The sequence below is a fragment of the Mytilus galloprovincialis genome, chromosome 13 (genome assembly GCF_965363235.1).
Source record: "Mytilus galloprovincialis chromosome 13, xbMytGall1.hap1.1, whole genome shotgun sequence".
Lineage (NCBI taxonomy): Eukaryota > Metazoa > Mollusca > Bivalvia > Mytilida > Mytilidae > Mytilus > Mytilus galloprovincialis.
Window position 1 is genome coordinate 38,263,987 of NC_134850.1, and position 19,935 is coordinate 38,283,921.

Sequence of the window (19,935 nt, forward strand, 5' to 3'; positions counted from 1 at the left end):
AACTTGTAAAATAGTACAGACACAACTAATGCAATACATTGTTAGTATGAAGAAAAGAGATAAGTTGTATTTTATATAAAACAAATTGATTGATTGATTGGTGTTTAAAGCCACTTTTAATATTATTGTGCTAGTTTGTGGTGGTCAGTTTTCATTGGTGGAGGAAACTGAAGTGCCCTGAGTGAACCACTGAACCCTGAAAAATGACAATCCAAGTCAATTAAAATTGGAGTCAAGTTCACCTGCCTAGTGTGAGAATCAAACTTACAACCTCAGTGTTGTTTACTTAGATCAATTGGCCTTTGAAGCCACTGCTACGGCAAATTCATTAATGAAAGAAGAAACAGATAATGATGAAATACTTTTATAGCTATGTATTATAGCTGGAGTTGACACTAGAGTCTATTTTGATTTTGCTGTAAAGTATCGGTTGTCAATTTTTCATTGAACCCATTTTTGCAATTATCAAGATAGAAAACAGTATTCCTCATTAATACTCCACTATGTATTTGTTAAAATATTGACCTTTTTTTCTTTTAGCTTCATAATAAAAGATCTGACCAGTGATAATATTGTTGTGCTCAGTGTGAATATTTCTTCATGTTTAGAATCAACTGGTATTTGCCAGTTTGAGCAAACTTTGATGAAAGAAGTTCAACTTCCTAAACCTAGCTGTCAAGTGAATTTAGGATTCAAGAACCCAAGTATGTACAGCTGTAAAATTTAATGTTGAAGTTAAAATAAAATTGCAGTTTTTTATGTATATTTACAGATAACCTATATGCATATTTAAAGGTTTTGTGCGCACCAGTTTGCAACATATAGATCTACTGGTATCCTATGTTATTGTTTTGCTGATGATTTATTTTGATTAAAAACATTCACAGATTAAACCAGAAAAAAACTATTTTCACACTTTTACTTGCAGTAGAGTTGAATCATTAATTGCTAAAAACTTATTTTGATATTTGTAGATTTTACACTCACAGAGTTCTTATCACAGAATGGACTGAATTTTGATGGAGTACAATTGACTTCTTACACAACATCAGTACTTCTCCAGGATCTTGGTGTAGCCCCATTCCTCCTACAGAGGCAGTGTGATCCAAGTGATTTACCTTACTACCCAAAAAAGAAGGGATGGAATAAAGGTAAGATACTTTGTGAAGTTTAACTTCCCTGGTCTGAAAGACACTTGAAGTTACTGCTTATGTAAAGCAAAATTCCATCCGGATGAAATCTCATCCAGTTAAAAAAAATGTTACAGATGATGTTAAGATGGAGCTAATTCCATTACAAGCTGTAAATTTTCCTACATCTTTATACAAATAAGTAGAATTTGTATAATTGTCAATAAGAACTATCCACCAGAGTCAAAAAGATGTCATGGTTTGTTACACTTTTATAGATATTCCCTTCTGAAACACCTAGGTTAACTGATAGGGTTGGTCATTGCTGGCATTTGGCATAAATCGAGTTGAGTAATTCAGTCTTTGTAGAGCCTGAAGTTTTAAAATGTATGCAAACATTCCTTTATGGGATTTGTAAAGAAAAATGAATTATGATATTGTTTGCAGACTGTCAGAAGGAAGTAACTTTGATTGCATTGGATGAATCCACAGCCTGTCACCTTTATGACTTCTGTACTGGAATAACGTGCTGTACAAATGTAGAAATGATTGGCAGATCTATAAATACATATCTTACACTGGATCCCTGTAACAAAAGGATGAGCATAGGGATAGAAAAGTTTACTGTTAACATCAGTCTCTTAAACTACAACTTTGGCAAACAAGAGCATATAAAACTGTATGGATTTGTTGGTCTATAGTGAGTATATTTAAAGGGAAACTTCGCAAAAAAATCAAAAATTGATATTATGTTCATTCTGTATAAAAATGCTCAAATTCATACATATCAAAGTTTTATTCCGCTAGATGAGCGATCACCATTGATTTTAAATTTAAAGTATAAATTCTCTGCGTTCAGCCATTTTGTCTTCTTTCTCGATTAATAACAACGATATGTCTATAAACCACAAAGGACCAATACGACAGTAACCGATGTAGTCGTAATTGCGTGTGGATATCTTGTCACTCGTACGGTTGTTTTATCTGACTAACTAACTTGATACGGAAAATATTCTTATTTTTTTTATAATTACCATGGTCTGTTGTTTTTAAACCGTTTTAAAATATTGGAATTAGGTAAAAAGTCGAAGTTGAAATCATAAATAAGTGTTCCGTGAAAATTGTTTTCGAAAATCTAATTTGTTCATAATTCTTTAAAGTAATAAACTTTTTTCAAATAAATTCTGATCTTCCCTCATCTGATCACCAGAATGGCTAAAGGTATTACTTCCAAAGGTATTGTGAGGTGAGGTGACACGTCCAGGTATTCAAGCGATTTCCTGTCTGGCTTGCAAGTTCATGCATCGTTTCACTTCAGCAGGTATTGATCAGTGTACACGGCCGATAACTCATAACTTTCCATTTTGAACTATCAGATGTATAATATACAAGTCTGTCTTACTTGTCATTACTAAACTCATACGCTTGTTTATAAATAACATTTCTGGTGTAAAGAATATTATTCATAAAAATATAAATAATACCCAAAAAAATAAGATTTGATGAAATTAAAATCTATTTAAATATTTTTTCCAAGGGTAAATTTGGATAAAAAGTAATATATACTCGTTGTCAATAGTGAAGGACAGAGTGGAACATACCAGAAATATTGATTTATAAAATGAACGCACTTGTCGACGATTCGTTTATAAGACTGGGTAGAAAGTTACGGAACTATAGCGCAATCTAAAATATATACATGTATACATTGAACATAAGAAAAAAAAAAATATTTTGAATAAATTAGGGTAAAAGTTTTGTAAAAAGCCTAGTCCACGTATGCCAACAGTATGTAATCATCGAATGTCGATAGGCTATTGTATACCAAAAGAAAAAGAAGAAGAGAACCAATTTGATTTAAATACAGGTCGATGTATAACTTGCTTCGGTTCATCGAAGTTGTGGACATAGTAAAATCACAGATTTATATTTCAATAAGATTGTTCTCGAACAAAGGAAGGAATTCGTCATCACAATTGTTATATATGCCACTGGACGGACACTAACTTTAAAAATAAATTGCTTGTCCGCTAAATAGGGGTATTCTTGTCAGATAAAAGAGATAAAAAAATAGGGAAATATGACATTAAATTGTTCTGCCTTTTTTTTAAACATCGTTAAAAAGATGTGTATTTAAGGTGAACGCCACAAGAACCCTGTAATACTAGTACGAGAGTATAGCATGTAAACATTCCTTCTCAATAATATGGTTGTATTCGAAATCTTTTCATACAGATTGACAACTCATGGTCCGATATGCATGTAATATTTGCCACATGACGCCCATAGTTCTTTCTACCATCATCATCTTATTCTTTAATATTGCTGTTAACATCGATGGTTCACACCCAAACAAAATGGGAGTGATGTACCTTCAGAGCTTCTCCGTGTTATAACTTGTGAATCTTAATATATAGACAAAAATTTGGTATTGAAATGAATCTACATCTCACAAACAGGATGTTTAAATAACGATTTTGAGTAATCCCCTAACAAACCAATATAAACGTATGGCAAGATATAACCATGATTGAAGGAATTTAGTTTTTGTCAGACGCAAGAACTCATCACTATCATAAACGTATACGTATATATGCATGCAGTTTCAAATATCAAGAACAAGCCAGCGATGTCGATAGTCTGTTTTCTAACTGTTCAGAGTTAGACATGTCACTTGTTCATTCTTGGAAGCCTTCATATTCCCCGTCCAACGATTGGAACTCTTTCTGGTTGTGTTGACTATATATGCTTGTATGGTTATTCTGTCGTTTATCTGTACAACTGGTTGCATTTCCTCTCCTTTCCCAACAAACAAACTAACGAAACGCTACTAGTCTGCTTTCTCTGGAGCTCATCCTCAATGGCGCTTACACGTCAGGAAACTTACATGTATACTAATAATGATTGTTTCAAGAACAACGATGTAGGGACGAACTATTCTAATTTCGTCAATATCAGTTATGCATGACTAAAATATAAGTTTTATTACAACAACTGTATTTGGTTTAGAATGTATGTTAACTAATTAATGTGTTTTTATAGACTAGCTCAAATCCTCATCCAAATAATATAATCTATATGTAATAATCGTTTCCTACCACACCAAGATTTAATGCTAAGCGGTAGACATATTTTAGGTACTAATTAAGTAATTAAATGAACAATATTATTGATAACAATAATTAATCATTAATGTGCAAAGATTAAAAAACAACAGTAGTTTTTCTTTATTTGTACGTATTATATTCCGCTTCGGTAGAGTTATCTTCAAATAGTTTCAGATTTTAATTAATACATGGGTTTCAAAAGTCTAAATGTAAGTATGCTCGTACATTTTTTTGCCTAATAAAGACAATCAAAATGCTTTGGTGAAGCTATTTTTAATTTCTAAGTTCCCCTTTTTTATGAGACATAAATCAAGGACAAGAGGTGTATATCATTTCATTCTGACACATGAATTAAGTTTTCCGTCTTTAACCGAAAATTGTTTATTTCTTAGTAAATTAATTTATTTGAATTCAAATAAATAATAGCACCAACTATAATTAAATAATTCCACGGCGATCTATTTTCATTTGTCACCAACTTGAATATGTATTTTAAATGTGTGTATTAAATGCTCCCTTGTTTTATAATCCACTGATCCGAATAGACAGTCACACCTGGCAAGGTGTGTCCTAGAGGCGTGGTTAACATGATACCGAAGTGCAAATAACAATTTACCTTTCAACAAGCCATCTACGAGTTTTGCCACAGAACCGTGAATACACACATCGTATAAACCTAGTCATAGCAGAGACAGTAAAAGGTCACTAAGAGTACACCAACATATTGTCTTTACAGATTATTGTTCACCTTATCAGTCCGAAAATGCATTAATTAAAAATAAATTTATAACATTTTGTGTTGTCTAAAAAATTAATTTGAATATATACGTTTAACATAGAAAATTTATCTCATGACTATGTACAATTGCACGTCTGTGCGTTTTATCTTCTGATCATCGACTGGTTATTAGATAAAGCAGAAGTCATCGACGCGCTTACGATTACGTTAAAATATGATTAAAAACCAAGACTTTTAATGATCGTATTTTAAATCCCGGCATGCAAAAACCAGGAGAAAACGTCACGACCTACAGGAAGTTGTTAATATTTTTTCATTGATTATTGAATTTCTCCTTTATTACTGCAATTATAGCGATAAAACTTTGTGAATATATATATTATGTCATAATGAACATATTTAAACCATAAGTAAAAAATCACGAATTTTCCCTTTAATAGTCATAGGAATTGATAGATTTTCAATTAAACAAACTGTATTATATGTTTATTTTGTGTACAGTAATATTTGGATAAAAAATATGGATTTTATTGAAAAAAAATGATAATATAATTTATAAAGATACATTGAAATAATTTTTTTTTGGTCATACTTTTGGTTCATAGTTTTACATTTTATACTTCTCAAGTGTACAAGTATACTACTGAGATAAGACTGGAATGAAGGTCTTCCTGTAAGCAACTTGATGAAAATAAAATATTGAATTGGGGTATACTATTATCTGCCCCTGATACAGTATGCATTTGATACCCTTGTATGTTAATCTATGAAATATAAAAATGAAGATGTGGTATGATTGCTAATGAGAGAAAACTCTCCAGAAGAGACTAAATGACACAGAAATTAATAACTGTAGGTCACCGTACTAACTTCAACAATGAGCAAAAAGCCCATACAGCATAGTCAGCTGTAAAAGGCCCTGAAATGACAATATAAAACAGTTCAAACCAAAATTCTAACAGCCTAATTTATGTACAAAACATACTATTGCTTACTATGTGGTATGGGTTTTGCTCATTGTCAAAGGCCAAGCTGTGACCTATAAGCTGCCAACTTATGCATTATTTGGTGTCTGGTAGAGAGTTGTCTCTTTGGCAAGTTTTCCACATCAGTTTCATTTTGGTATTTAAATTAAATGTGTTGTTTTCATAGCTTTGTCGTTTGATTGGTAATTATATTCATTGAATTTTAATTTTTTTGTACATTTTTTTTTTTTATAGCTTTATGATAAAAGATTTTCCAGGAGAAAGACAGTTTGAAGTAACACTTGATCTAAGTATTTGCTTTAATTCAAATTCTCCATGTGAAATATCAGTACCAATTTTGAAGAATACCATCCTTCCCAAGTCCATATGTGAGTGGAAAAGTGATTTTATTGATCCAAGTAAGTGCTTTAAAGTTTTGATATAAGGTAGTTTATCATAAAATTCTGATAACTTGACACTAAATACACATGTTCATAATGATGTTAACTGTTGAAAATATATGCCAAAAAAGAATTTTGACCCAGAATTACAGTTCACTGAACATAGAAATCTGATAATAAGGCTCCGCCAAATGGCTGTTCTCCCTATAGTGATTAGTCTGTTGGTCTGTAACTAATTGTGGCCACGCTATATCTAACGAACCATGATAATTTCTTACTTTATACTTTACATGTATAGTAACCAATATCAGAGGGTGTGTTATAATGTTTGTACATTTATCAAATGATCTAGATCTAAGTTCAAGGTCAAAACTTTAGTTTCAGTTGACAACCCCATGTCTTAATGTAAAGATCATGTTCACTCTATATCTAGAGAAATGTTTAGATTTTAAAATTTATACTTAAGATGTGTATTACCCAATACCAGAGAGTGTGTCATATTGTATGTACAACTTCCTAGATCAAAGTTCTAGGTCATAAACTTTGGTTTCAGTGGACAACCATATATAAAGATGATGTCTGCTTTATATCTTCAGAACCATTATGAATTTATAGTTAATACTTGACATTTATATTAACCAACACCAGAGGGTGTGTCATAATGTATGTACAACTTTTTAGATCAAAGATCAAGGTCAGAAACTTTGACAATCCAATGTTCTATGGTAAAAATACATATTTTTACCACATATAAACAATATGCTATTTATCTCGATGATGTCTAGTTGGTTGTGCTTGTTGGCATTCTGTCCTATAGACACATTTTCTTGTTTAATTATATTAATGTAAATGTGAAAACAAGGGTGAATCTTAACTATATGTGGACACAAAGCAAGTGTATTTGTTGACAGAGATTTAAATCATGAGGAGGTGACCAGTGGTTACAGTTTCAATATCATTTTACTTTAATGTTAACAGCAAAAATACATAATATTGTGCATTGCTATAAAGAACACTAAGAACTTTGCTAAGATTGAAATACTAGTTCTTTATCTGTTCTATTATCAAGTATTTTCATCATGTTATGTTTTGTTTTTCTTGTGTAGATTTTTCATACATGATGTTTTTGGTGGGAAAAGGTTTAACCATAGAAAGTACACTTAGTGAGAATGATATGACAGACCTAATGGAAACACTTGGTCTAACAGACTTTTTACTAAAAGAGTCCTGCAGTTTAGTTGGATGGATTAATGGTTAAGTACAAAACTCTGTTGTAAATGGTCTATTAAATTGATATAAATAAATAACCATAAGATGTACTAGCACTCTCCATGTTTTACTGGGATTAAATCTAAAGTTTTTATTTGTTTCAATACTGATCTCTTGTGTATATCAATGATCACTACAAGTTTAAATTTACAGCCGATTTCAATGAGTTTGTAGCTGAAGGTAAAATCTTTGGTTAGCTTGAAGTCATTGTAATGTCAGGTATGCTACCCTCCTTTCAAAGTAGCCAAGTCCAACAGACAGATAGATTGTTATCTGTCAGACTAGTCTACTCTAAAAGTATGGTAGTTTATCAAACCTAACAATGACTTCACAGTTCAGCTAACAAGCAAGCTAACCTAAGATATTACCTTTGGCTACACACTCAATAAAGTCAGCTGTAAAGCAATCTAAGTTTTTCATCTGTGAGTAGTTTTTAAGTTGAAGTGGTTATATATGTCTAGATATTTAAATACAATTATAACTTTTATGGAATGTACTTCATTTGTTGTTCCATCGTAAATTACATTTAATCAAATTGTCTGAAATTAAAAATTGAAATAAAGATAAAGTGATTTCTGAGTTCCATACCTCTCAAATATGATTGGTTGATATTATCTTTACATTGAATAAAATGCTTTAGTCTTCGGTTGAAAGCAATGTAATAGACTTTAAAATTTGAAGATGGCATAAGATTAGTCGAAGTAAATATTTATATCAGGAAAATGTAGATACATGTATCGTTCTTTTATTTAAGCATTCATTAATGTATTACGTATTTACAGAGTGTAATCAATCCATGGCAGTTTTACCCAGTAACATACAACCAGTAGGCTGCCACATCAGTGACTCCTGTAACACAGTAGACTGTTGTATAACACTGGAGAAGATTGGTCGATCATTTAAAACTTTCATCAACATAGATCCTTGTCTCTTTAAGCTTAATGTTGCCATTGAACAACTGCAGTTCAGTAAATGGTTGTTTGACTATGAATGGGGATATCATGACCAGGTCTGGCTTTTTGGATTTGTTAGAATGGAGTATGTATACTAAATTATAGTACTGTTGATTCATTATGAATTGTGGGATACTCATTTTTGGAAAATGACGCAGTCATTGTTCCATAACTGCCGACCTGAACTTCATTACATTTCTCTGCCTACCGCGCTTGGTTTCGTATTTCCTATTTTCCATACAAACTGGAATCTGCTTGTGTTATCATTATGCATCATTGTGTAGTATTAATTCAGCCAGGACCCAGTTTACACTGGTTTTTGCTTGTATTCCACTACACTCGAACAAAGTGTTGTAGTTTGACGGGAACCAGTTTTAAAATTTGTAAACTACAAAACGTAATCGGTTATTGTTCATTCCGTTTTGGTGTTTCATACCGACTTATATGGTTTGAATAAGCTTAAGACCCTTCAAACATTAATGTGATAGGTATATTAAAGATTGTTTTACAAAAGGATTGAACTGTTTTACTTTCAAAGTCGTACTATAGGGATATCTGTCATATACGGATTTCCACTCTCACCGGTTAATTTCTTCTTTTACACGTGCTTTGGAAACTTCCTGTTTAATCGCAAGTTTTAAAATTGTTTTTGAGTGAATTAAACTTATTTTAACAATCATGAAGCGTTCCAGAATCATTTTAAAGCAGTTTCTTCTTCTCTTTGATGATGGAAAATAGGTTTTCTCAAGAAAATACCGCAAACGATCGCAGAGGAATTGAAACGTACAAGTCAAGTCGGCACCTGGTTAAATTGGCATCTAGTCAAATCGGCACCTATTCGACGTCAATTCGGCATCCAATAATATTTGTTATAATATTTTCTATTCAATTAATTAATTACTGTTACCAAGTACATAGTGAATATGTTGTTGTGTATTTTGGTAAACCACGAAACGAAAGTGAATATGTAGTGTATAAAGGTAAACAACGAAGCCCTTACAAAAGCTGTTGTTTTAACAATTAGACAATTTGTGTAATTGTAAAAACAAGTCAATTATTAAAATAAAATGGAAAACTATGAGTCCCTTTCAATAAATCAAACTTTCATGCCAAATAATTAGCAAATTTAAGGTGTTTGTCTTTCAGTAAAGTTTAAACAGCATTAAACCAACAATCCTGTAAAATGCTCAACTGGTTGAAATAATGCAGAAAAATACACAATATCTCATGTATTAGTCCAAATAATTATGACGTCTGGCAAGGCTATTTTATTATTTTTCTGGGACGCCTTCATACGACGTTCGTAGGAAGGCGTCCCAGAAAAAAAATTAACATAGCCTTGCGGTTATAGGAAGGTGTTCCAGAATAAAATTAAAAAGCCTTGCCAGACGTAATAATTATTTGGACTATTCATATATATATATATCATTAAAAATACACCAAAAAAGTCATTAGTTGAGAAAAATAAATATATACAAAATGTACATGAACACCCAAAAATGTGAAAGTTAGTATTTAACTCTTTTTGCTTAAATACTGAAAAAAATTCTGGCAACCCCTTTCTTATTTTTACCCTATTGCGTAAAATACTGTTAAAAATATATATTTAACATGGGTGACGAATTGACTATATCAGGTGTCGATTTTAACCAGGTGCTGATTTGTCCAGGTGCCAATTTAACTAGGTGCCAGTTTGACTAGAATTTTTTGACAAATGTTTGAAACTATCTGAGTTTCATTCGACCTTTGATAGCAGTAACAAAAAGATTATTTACTTAATATTTTGTGGGAGAAGGGGGTTCAGACTGTGTGGTATCAGGTCTGTTTGTGCCCAATACATTTTCGCACCCTACACGTTCGCACATTCACACTCTACTCATTCGCGCCCAATTTTAATTCAAATTCAAGTTGAATAATTGGAAAATCATGGTTGTTGTTTTAAATTGCTTTGGTGTAAATACTGAATGTATTTATAGCTTGGTATGAGTAAAACATTGAAGATTTAAAAGGAAAAAACACAAAAGATAATTGTTTTTAACAGCTTGGTCCCATTGATCTGAAACAACGAAACAATAAAACATAGCAATCCACTAATATAACCAAAACATGATAAAATTTATTCAACACGCAGAAACAAACATAGTCAGAATCTCACTTCATTTTGAAACAAGTCAATGAAACAAGTTATAGCAATACACTAACCAAAACATGATTAAGAGTTATTCAACACAAAATAAAACGTTGACAAAATACCACTTTATTTAGAAAGGATTATTATTATTTTTAGCAATACCTTATCCAAAACATGATTAAGATTTATTCAACACAAAAAAAAATTGCTGTCTCACTTTATTTTGAGACAATGACAACAATTATACTTATAAGAAAACACTTGCTTACAGAGTTATTAAACACAAAACCAATTAAGATTGGGTGCGAACAATGTAGGGTGTGAAAGTGACAGGGGTGAAAATGAGTGGACGCAAACGTGAATGGAAGCGAACGGACCCAGATTCAGACTATGTACCAGTGAGAAATATACAAGCCTTTCTACGGTATTTATTTGTACAATTCAGCTAGTCTTGACCTATTCATTTGTCTTAAAAAACCAGCCAGTTGTCACCTTCACTTCACACACACACACATATACGAATATCAATTATATGCTCACGATACATGTTGCATTGTTAAACTAATTACGGTATGTGAAAATCAAGACTTGCATAAAAACTATCCCAATATTAGAGACAGTGGCGTCATTTTTCTTCAGAGCTTTCAGCTCTTTGATTATGATTTTTTGGGGATAGGTGAACCACAAATTTAAAACAAATTTAAATGATCAATAATTAAGTATGAATTTTCTATAGGCTTGTATGCAGACTTAAGGGAGTTCGCTTCTCGGTTTCAAAGTAATTAACTTTTCAAAAAACTAGTTTATATAGATAGGGGATTAATAAAGGAATCCAAAGGCCAAAAATAATTTATAGGTCTCCGTGCTTGTTTTCGAGATAATAGTCATTGAAATTTTGGCTGGAGAATATTCTCTCTTGACTTTTCATAGCTTTACCATTGACAAGTTGAAGTTCTCAAAAACTGTTAAAAAATAATTAAAATTTTATAAGACTTATACAGATGGCTGATCATTATACATGTAAAAGATTCACAAAAAGAAAAATGGGGGTCACCGGGCAAATATTTTCAAGGTATTCAAATGGATAACACCAGAGGATTCCGAAAATCTGGCAAAAAATCTAAAACACGACAGGCCAGCTTCCTTAATCAAAACAAGGAAATCAAATATCCACAAAAATATGATTTTTCCTCAATCCATGAAAACAAAGATCAATCCACAATATATGAGACCATATGTTATTTTTAAGAGTGGAAGATACAACACGAACCCTACCAAAAACTGGGGTGATCTCAATATGTCTTCTATCCTGATAAAACATTGTACTCTCATCAAACTAAAAGATTCATTTTGAATATTATAAAATTTTATCAAATTTATATAATTACCTGTGTTTTATTTCAAAATTTCATTTTTCATCTTAATGATCATTGCAGGTTTAGAATAGTGGATTTAACAGCTGAGGGACAGTACCTGATAGATTTAACACTGAGTGTGTGTATGGAGGCTGATAGTTCTATACATTGTGAATTATCTATCCAGATTTTCAACCAATATAAACTGCCAAAACAAAAATGTAACTGGAATACTGGTTTCTTTATAAGCAGTAAGTGTAATGTATTTTGATGGGTTTTTTTTATCCACAGGTTAATATATTTACAGTCTTTAACAATAGACATATTTCTATACAATATACCAAGTTCTAAATTGTCCAACTTGAAAAAAGAAGAAGATTATATTCAACAGTGAGCATAAAAGATCTGCAAATCAACACCAACAAAAAAATAAACACTGACAAGTTTTTTGACTAGTTGCTCAGTTCGAAGGAATGAATCTATTATGCAACTTATAAAAGTATTTTCACATTTACATTCTAAAAGCCTCCTGCAAACATCCTGCAGAAGCAAAGCTTTAGGTTTTCATTTTCCTTTTAATTTTTTGATTTTTCAGATTTTTATCTACAAAATTGGTTGACTGAGAAAGGATTTCCTAACGTCTCTCCTTTGCATGCTTACACAGTAAAACAGCTACTGTCTGACCTAAATGTAGCTGCTTACCAAATTGATCCTCCATGTTGGATGGATAAATCATATCAGAATGAATGGAAAATTGGTAAGCTTCTGTAGATTTTGATCATTCTGTGTTCAGATAACCTCACAGGACTTATAATTTATAAATGTCCACATGTTCTCCAGATTTTGTCTAAAATAAAAAAAAATAAGCAAAGTTGTTTTGTTGCAGTAATCTTTTGACTTGTCATGATATATTTGAATTTCATGGCAAAAATAAGGAGGTAGTTGTATTATTGCCAAGGATATCCACCAGATTTCAAATGTCTTGAATGTAATCAATTATTTTATTTTCTTGTGTGGTATTGTTATGTTTATAATTTAAGTGTTTTTCTATGAGATATATGTACTTTTTTTTTACAGAATGTCCACATAACATAACCTTACCAACATTGCCTGACAACATTATTTGCAAACTTTTTGAGTCCTGTACAAAAATAGAGTGTTGTGCTGCGATACCACTGCTTAACACAACATTTAGCTTTTATCTGGATGTAGATACTTGTCATTCAAGTGTAACTGTTGGGATAGAGAAAATGTACCACAAGTATAGCCTGCTGGATTATACCTATGGAGAAACAGAACATTTCAATTTGCTTGGGTTGGCAAGAATGAAGTATGTATGCTTCATTATTACAGTAGTAAAGCTGATAACAATTCAACAACTTCAAATTATCCATTTGTTATCATCAAAAACACTAATACCTGGAAAATTTAATAATACATTATATTCTGCTTACAAAAGTAGAAGGCATTATGTTTTCTGACCATGCATCTGTTTTGTCTGTCCAGTATCAGGTCAATATATTTTTCAAAGATATATTGAAAATAACTGTATTGAAAGCATATTTTAATAATCTCTGCCAGAATGTTGAAGATCAGTTTTATCTAATCTCACACTATTATTGAACACTCCTGACCCTGACATAGCACATTCAAATTTACTTTGGACCAACTAAGACTGTAAGAGGAGTACATAGCAATAAAGTATATTATTGAAAAGTTAATTAACAGCCACTTTTTTAAATGGTTACAAAAAATAAAAAATCATGTATTACATCAACCATTCAAATTATTTATTAAAAAAGGAAAAACATTTTTAAATGAAATTTGATATAGTCAAATAAAAACAGCTGTGCTACTGGTCAATTCGATCATCTTAAAATGTTTGATATTACAGGTATACCATAGAAGATCTTCCTAATCTAGAAAGGATTGTTCTGAATTTAACATTCAGCTTTTGCATAGAATCAAATAGGTCATGTGAATTTGTAACAACTCTCCTGAAAGATATGGTGTTTCCCAAACCTCTGTGCCAAGTGGATACAGTTTTCCAGACCAAAGGTAAAATAAGGATGATATTATATAAAAAAAAAAAAAAAAAAAAAAAAAAACTGATTTAAGATAACAGGCTTATAATTTTGTATGCCATGTCTAGTCTATAGCTACAAAAGACTCATCAATAATGCTGGAATACATATAAATATATAATCTTGTTAAAGTACTAATAATTGTTTCTATTGGCTTCTCAGTGTCCTTTTAAAAAGGTTTAATGTATTTATATTTTGAAATTATTAAGGAAAAAAGAGATGTAGAATACCAATGGGATATTCAAAGTAGAAAATAAACTGACAACGCCATGGTAAAAAAGAAAAGACAATTTTAAACTGCAAACAACGGTACACAAAACATAACATAGAAAAACCACAAAATGAACAAACTTATTTTAGATCGTCTTGAATATGCATTTAATATTTAATTAGCCTCTTGATGTTAAGCATCATCCTCCGGCAAAGTTCAGATGGTCATAGACCTCATCTTTATCTCTTTGTTTTCAGATTTCTCTTTAGAACAGTGGAATAGAGAAAGAAAACTGACATCAGATGCCATCTTACCTGAACATTATGTATCTGAACTTCTTGAACAAACAGGGTTGTCAAGATACATTACTAATGATACTTGTAATATGGCCATGCATGGAGTGGATGGCAATGGTTGGATAAAAGGTAGGGCACTATTTCAAATAGGAATATTTATTTCACCTTGGTTCATTTATATCTGTGGTTTTTTTTTTTTTTTTTTTTTTTTTGGGGGGGGGGGGGGTGGTAACCCTATGTTACTGACTTAATATCTAAACTTCCAAGGATTATCACTACCTTTTTGATATACAAAATATAGTACATTGATCATAACATTCTATATATCCTATCTATGAAAATTTTCAGAAATTGGTCACTGTCATATATGCTTAGATTGTTCCAGTCACAAAATAATGCTACTCCTATCAAGACAAGAGTGCACACACTGAAATGTCTCGCCTTCTATACTAATCATTGATATTATGTTGATAGTCCTAAGTATAAAGCTAAGCTTTATAACAACTGTCACATAAACTTAACATTAACCAAGATAACTAAACATAGACCAATGAACCTTGAAAATGAGGTCAAGGTCAAATGAACCATGCCAGGCAGACATGTACAGCTAACAATGCTTCTATACAACATATATAGTTGACCTATTACTTATAGTTTAAGAAAAATAGACCAAAACACAAAACTTAACACTGTGCAATGAACCGTGAAAATGAGGTCACGGTCAAATAAAACCTGTGCGACTGACATAAAGATCATAAAATATTTCCATACACCAAATATAGTTGACCTATGGCATATAGTATTAGATAAAAAGACCAAAACTCAAAAACTTAACTTTGACCACTGAACCATGAAAATGAGGTCAAGGTCACATGACATCTGCCCACTAGACATGTACACCTTACAATCGTTCCATACAACAAATATAGTAGACCTATTGCATATAGTATGAGAAAAACAGACCAAAACACAAAAATTTAACTTTGACCACTGAACCATGAAAATGAGGTCAAGGTCACATGACATCTGCCCGCTAGACATGTATACCTTACAATCGTTCCATACAACAAATATAGTAGACCTATTGCATATAGTATGAGAAAAACAGACCAAAACACAAAAATTTAACTATAACCACTGAACCATGATAATGAGGTCAAGGTCAGATGACACCTGCCAGTTGGACATGTACACCTTACAGTCCTTCCATACACTGAATATACTAGCCCTATTGCTTATAGTATCTGAGATATGGACTTGACCACCAAAACTTAACCTTGTTCACTGATCCATGAAATGAGGTTGAGGTCAAGTGAAAACTGTCTGACAGACATGAGGACCTTGCAAGGTACGCACATATCAAATATAGTTATCCTATTACTTGATTACTTATAATAAGAGAGAATTCAACATTGCAAAAAATTTGAACTTTTTTTTCAAGTGGTCACTGAACCATGAAAATGAGGTCAAGGACATTGGACATGTGACTGACGGAAACTTCGTAACATGAGGCATCTATATACAAAGTATGAAGCATCCAGGTCTTCCACCTTCTAAAATAAAAAGCTTTTAAGAAGTTAGCTAACACTGCCGCCGCCGCCGGATCACTATCCCTATGTCGAGCTTTCTGCAACAAAAGTTGCAGACTCGACAAAAAGCATATAACTTTTGCAAGGTGCAGGAATATAGTATCTGTTCTAAAAATATAAATGATGTCATTATTAAAGCCATCTTTAAAAAGTGGGAGTTATCTCCCATTGTCCAGAATTTTAGTTGAATTAACTTCAGCCACTGCTTTATTCAATGCAATATTTATTTATTTGACTTCCTACTGATAATTTAAACCAAGCTTTACCTTTCAGTGCTTACAAGCACTTTGATTTACCTTTACTGTGGAAACTAAGAGTTCTGTAAAGTAATACTAAGTGGAATGTCATTATATAGATTTTAGTGTCAGAGATTAAAAAAAACTATAAAAAACTGTTTTAATCTTCTTACTGGACATATTCAATGATGGAACTTAGTAAATTGAAAAAAAATATTTCTGTGTTTAACCTGATAAACTTTAAAACAATTATATTATTTTGTAGATTGTATTGAAGATACAGTTCTACCAAATATTACATCATATCCACTTGTTTGCCAACTGAAAAGTAGCTGCACAGAAATATCTTGCTGTTTGAATCTGGAGTCCATTAGGAAAACCATTGAAGTGTATCTAGGACTTAACCAGGATTTACAACTACTTGAGATTAGAATTGGAGAGCATACCTTTTTGGATTCCTTTCTGGGATTTAATTTTGGTATATTATTAAGGGGATATAAGATCTAGAGAAGGGGACAATCAAAGACCACACATCTTTTAGTTTTATAAATAGATAAAACCATGGTAAAAAAATAAGAAAGGCAGATAGAAAAACAATCTGATACTCATCGCATATAAAAATAAGGTCATAATTCAGTGATGCCACATTTCTATAAAAGAGAACAGGATTAAAATTATGATTCAATTCTTTTTAGATATAACATGCATTCCTTCAAAAAAAGGAATATTGCAGAGAGACAGCAACTTAACATTTAAAAATGTTTACAATATTGCCTCTTTTATTATGTCTGTTTTATGCCAGTGAATTTTTTTTTTTAAATTATCTACTTTTGTTCAGCATATTGAAAAGACTAATGGATAATATTTATCTTTTTTTCAGGTGCTGATCATGAATTGAGATTGTTTAATGTGTTCAGATTAAAGTATGTTTGATTTACATCATTTTTGCTTGAATTTCAATTCTTAAAAACAATAGTCTTGTATTGAAAACTGTTTTGGACTATACAAAAATAAGGAGATGGTTGTCAACAAGACAACTCTTCTACAGAAACAAAAGAAATATTTTTTACCTGAAGTAGCAGTTAAGGGATATTTGAACAGTTTCTGAAATGATGTGTTCCCCTTTCTCATTTCATTTTCATTTTATGTGTTAAAGCAATAGTTTCTAATTTGCTAAAATTTCTTTCTTACAAGAAAAATGTTAAAGGGGTATTTAGACAGTTTCTGAAATGATTTTTACCATCCATCTCTTTTTTTTAATTCTTTTTTTTTTTAATACATATATTTGATATTAATTGAAAATAAATCAATTCATGTGTAAAATGTTCATTTTTTCCCCCAGATACAACACATATGACTTACTAAGTTCAAATGAATACTTGGTAACATTAGAATTGTCTGTTTGTTGGGAAAGTTACAAACCATGTGCTTGGAATACTTTTATACTAAAGAGTACAAGACTACCTAAACAACTAAGACATTTGCAGAATGATTTCCGAATTGCAGGTAGGCAATTCAGTGAATTAATTTTTAAAAGTTAACAACAAAAAATTCCTAGATTAAGTAAAAGTTCAAAAGATTTAACCATATGAGTATATTAGAATGTGTTTCTAAAATAAAGAATTAAAAGGAGAAAACAAATTGATCCATGTATTTGTTCTTTTGATTTCCTTTTGATAAGTTCATTTACTACTGTCAAATATATCTGATATTATAAAGCTGATTTACGCTCGTCTTTTTACAAGGCAATGGTTGTATAAATGAACCTTTTGAATCAGTGACTGTTAAAGCCATTAAGCACACATTGATTCAATTTGGAAAGGCATCAATTTGAGAAAAGATAAAAATGTCTTGTATAATAATTTGTGAAATAAAAGACATGTCTACTGTTGTTTAGAGATATATTGTTTCTTTTGCAGATTTTGACCTTTCAGATTGGGAGTATGAAAGAAGTATTAATTCTAGAAATTTAAGTAGTCTTGAACTTCTGAAATTAAACAATGATTTGGACATTGCCAGGTATTTCTCAAATGAATGTAAAAGCAACACAGTACACTCAGACAGCTGGAAATCTAGTATGTATAAACATATTCTTTTTTCTTTTATTGCATAGAGTTTGCTGTTTTTTTTTTTTTATTGTAAAGCATTTTTATTCATTGAAACTATAGCAGTCTTTGATTTATTCTGTAGTAAAAAAATAATATTTGTAATAATAGGCATTAAGATTTTATGTCAAATAATACTATATGATGGTCTGTTAAGATACTTAAAACTGAAATGCCTGTAATGCCAATCTGTGACAAAATAAGCAATATTTTTAGAATGTTTGGCATCTATCAGTTTACCAGCACTTCCATCAACAACAATATGCCATCTGGGTGACACATGCAGTAACATCAACTGTTGCGTTGAAGTTCCTGTTCTTCAGAGATCTTTTAACATGTTTCTGGATCTGGATGCTTGTAACCTAAAGTTCACTGTTGGAATAGAAAAACTACGCTTTGTCCAGATGCTTTTTGGCTATCAATGGGGAAGGAACAAGTCTTTTTGGCTAAATGGAATTTTAAGACTCAAGTAAGTAAATACGCTAGGTTAAGTTACTGTCTACTTAAATAACAGCTTCGCATTACACATTCAATTAATTTAAATCAACATAAAATTTTATCTTTATCTGCATTTTGTATTTCATGTCCCTTTTTAAATGTTAACAGCTTTGTTCTATTCTTTGGGATTATGTTTGTAGATTTAATTTTAGACATTTAAACATAACTTCTTTTCTAATAGAAAAAAAAAAACAGAGAGAGCCAATTAATTACAATTTGTATTTATATAAATTCTCAATTGAACATCATATATATCAAAGTTTTATTTATTTATTTCAGCTATCAAATAAATTATTTACACTTTGCTAAGAAGTATAGATTATCAGTAACACTTGAAGTTTGTATGTCATCAAGAGAACCATGTTTACAACATATAACACTACTTGACAATGTTGACCTGCCCAAAGAAAAATGTGATTGGAGACAAAATTATACAATACCAAGTAAGTATACATTCTTGTATCATACTATGATTAAAATGTATTAAGACCATAAAGAAGAAACAAGATCCCATTTTGTGATTTGCCTATTAAAGTTAATATAAGTATTAGTAGAATTCAATCATAATCCCATACTTTACTTATTAATTAATGCACAGATGAACATGATCATGCTCAGCATTTAACAAAAAATCCTGTCAAAAAGGTAATGGGGCCATCTCAGAATTGCATCTAGGTGAGAGTTTTTGTTCCATGTTAAAGAGCTCACTGTGACTTTAGGATGAAGAACAGCAATAACAGGGTTGTTCCTTTGCTTTATCTTTTTTATGTGCCCATAGTGATTTTGATTATGAATAAAATAAAAACCCATTTTTTTTCTTTTTCCTTTTTTACATGAATTGTTTTTAGTGAAGTGAAAAACTGTCA

The 19,935-nt window shown here is 31.2% G+C and overlaps 1 protein-coding gene across 1 annotated transcript; it reads left to right on the forward strand.

Annotated features, from left to right (window-relative positions):
* The first annotated feature begins 552 nt into the window (after nucleotides 1-552).
* On the forward strand, nucleotides 553-19,359 carry LOC143057500 (uncharacterized). The gene is made up of 16 exons (XM_076230810.1): nucleotides 553-704; nucleotides 975-1,151; nucleotides 1,578-1,830; nucleotides 6,197-6,360; nucleotides 7,449-7,595; nucleotides 8,394-8,649; nucleotides 12,132-12,301; nucleotides 12,646-12,807; nucleotides 13,128-13,380; nucleotides 13,945-14,108; nucleotides 14,603-14,770; nucleotides 16,732-16,944; nucleotides 17,347-17,389; nucleotides 17,809-17,972; nucleotides 18,386-18,541; nucleotides 19,349-19,359. The coding sequence occupies exons 1-16, from the start codon at nucleotides 644-646 to the stop codon at nucleotides 19,357-19,359; spliced, it is 2,562 nt and encodes an 853-aa protein (XP_076086925.1). The 5' UTR covers nucleotides 553-643.
* Nucleotides 19,360-19,935: the final 576 nt, after the last annotated feature.

Excerpts from the sequence above, each read along its gene's own strand:
- LOC143057500 (XM_076230810.1), top strand. The coding sequence starts at position 644 with ATGAAAGAAGTTCAACTTCCTAAACCTAGCTGTCAAGTGAATTTAGGA. Across the intron at positions 705-974 it reads TTTAGGATTCAAGAACCCAA|ATTTTACACTCACAGAGTTC; the intron begins GTATGTACAGCT and ends TGATATTTGTAG. Across the intron at positions 1,831-6,196 it reads TATGGATTTGTTGGTCTATA|CTTTATGATAAAAGATTTTC; the intron begins GTGAGTATATTT and ends TTTTTTTTATAG.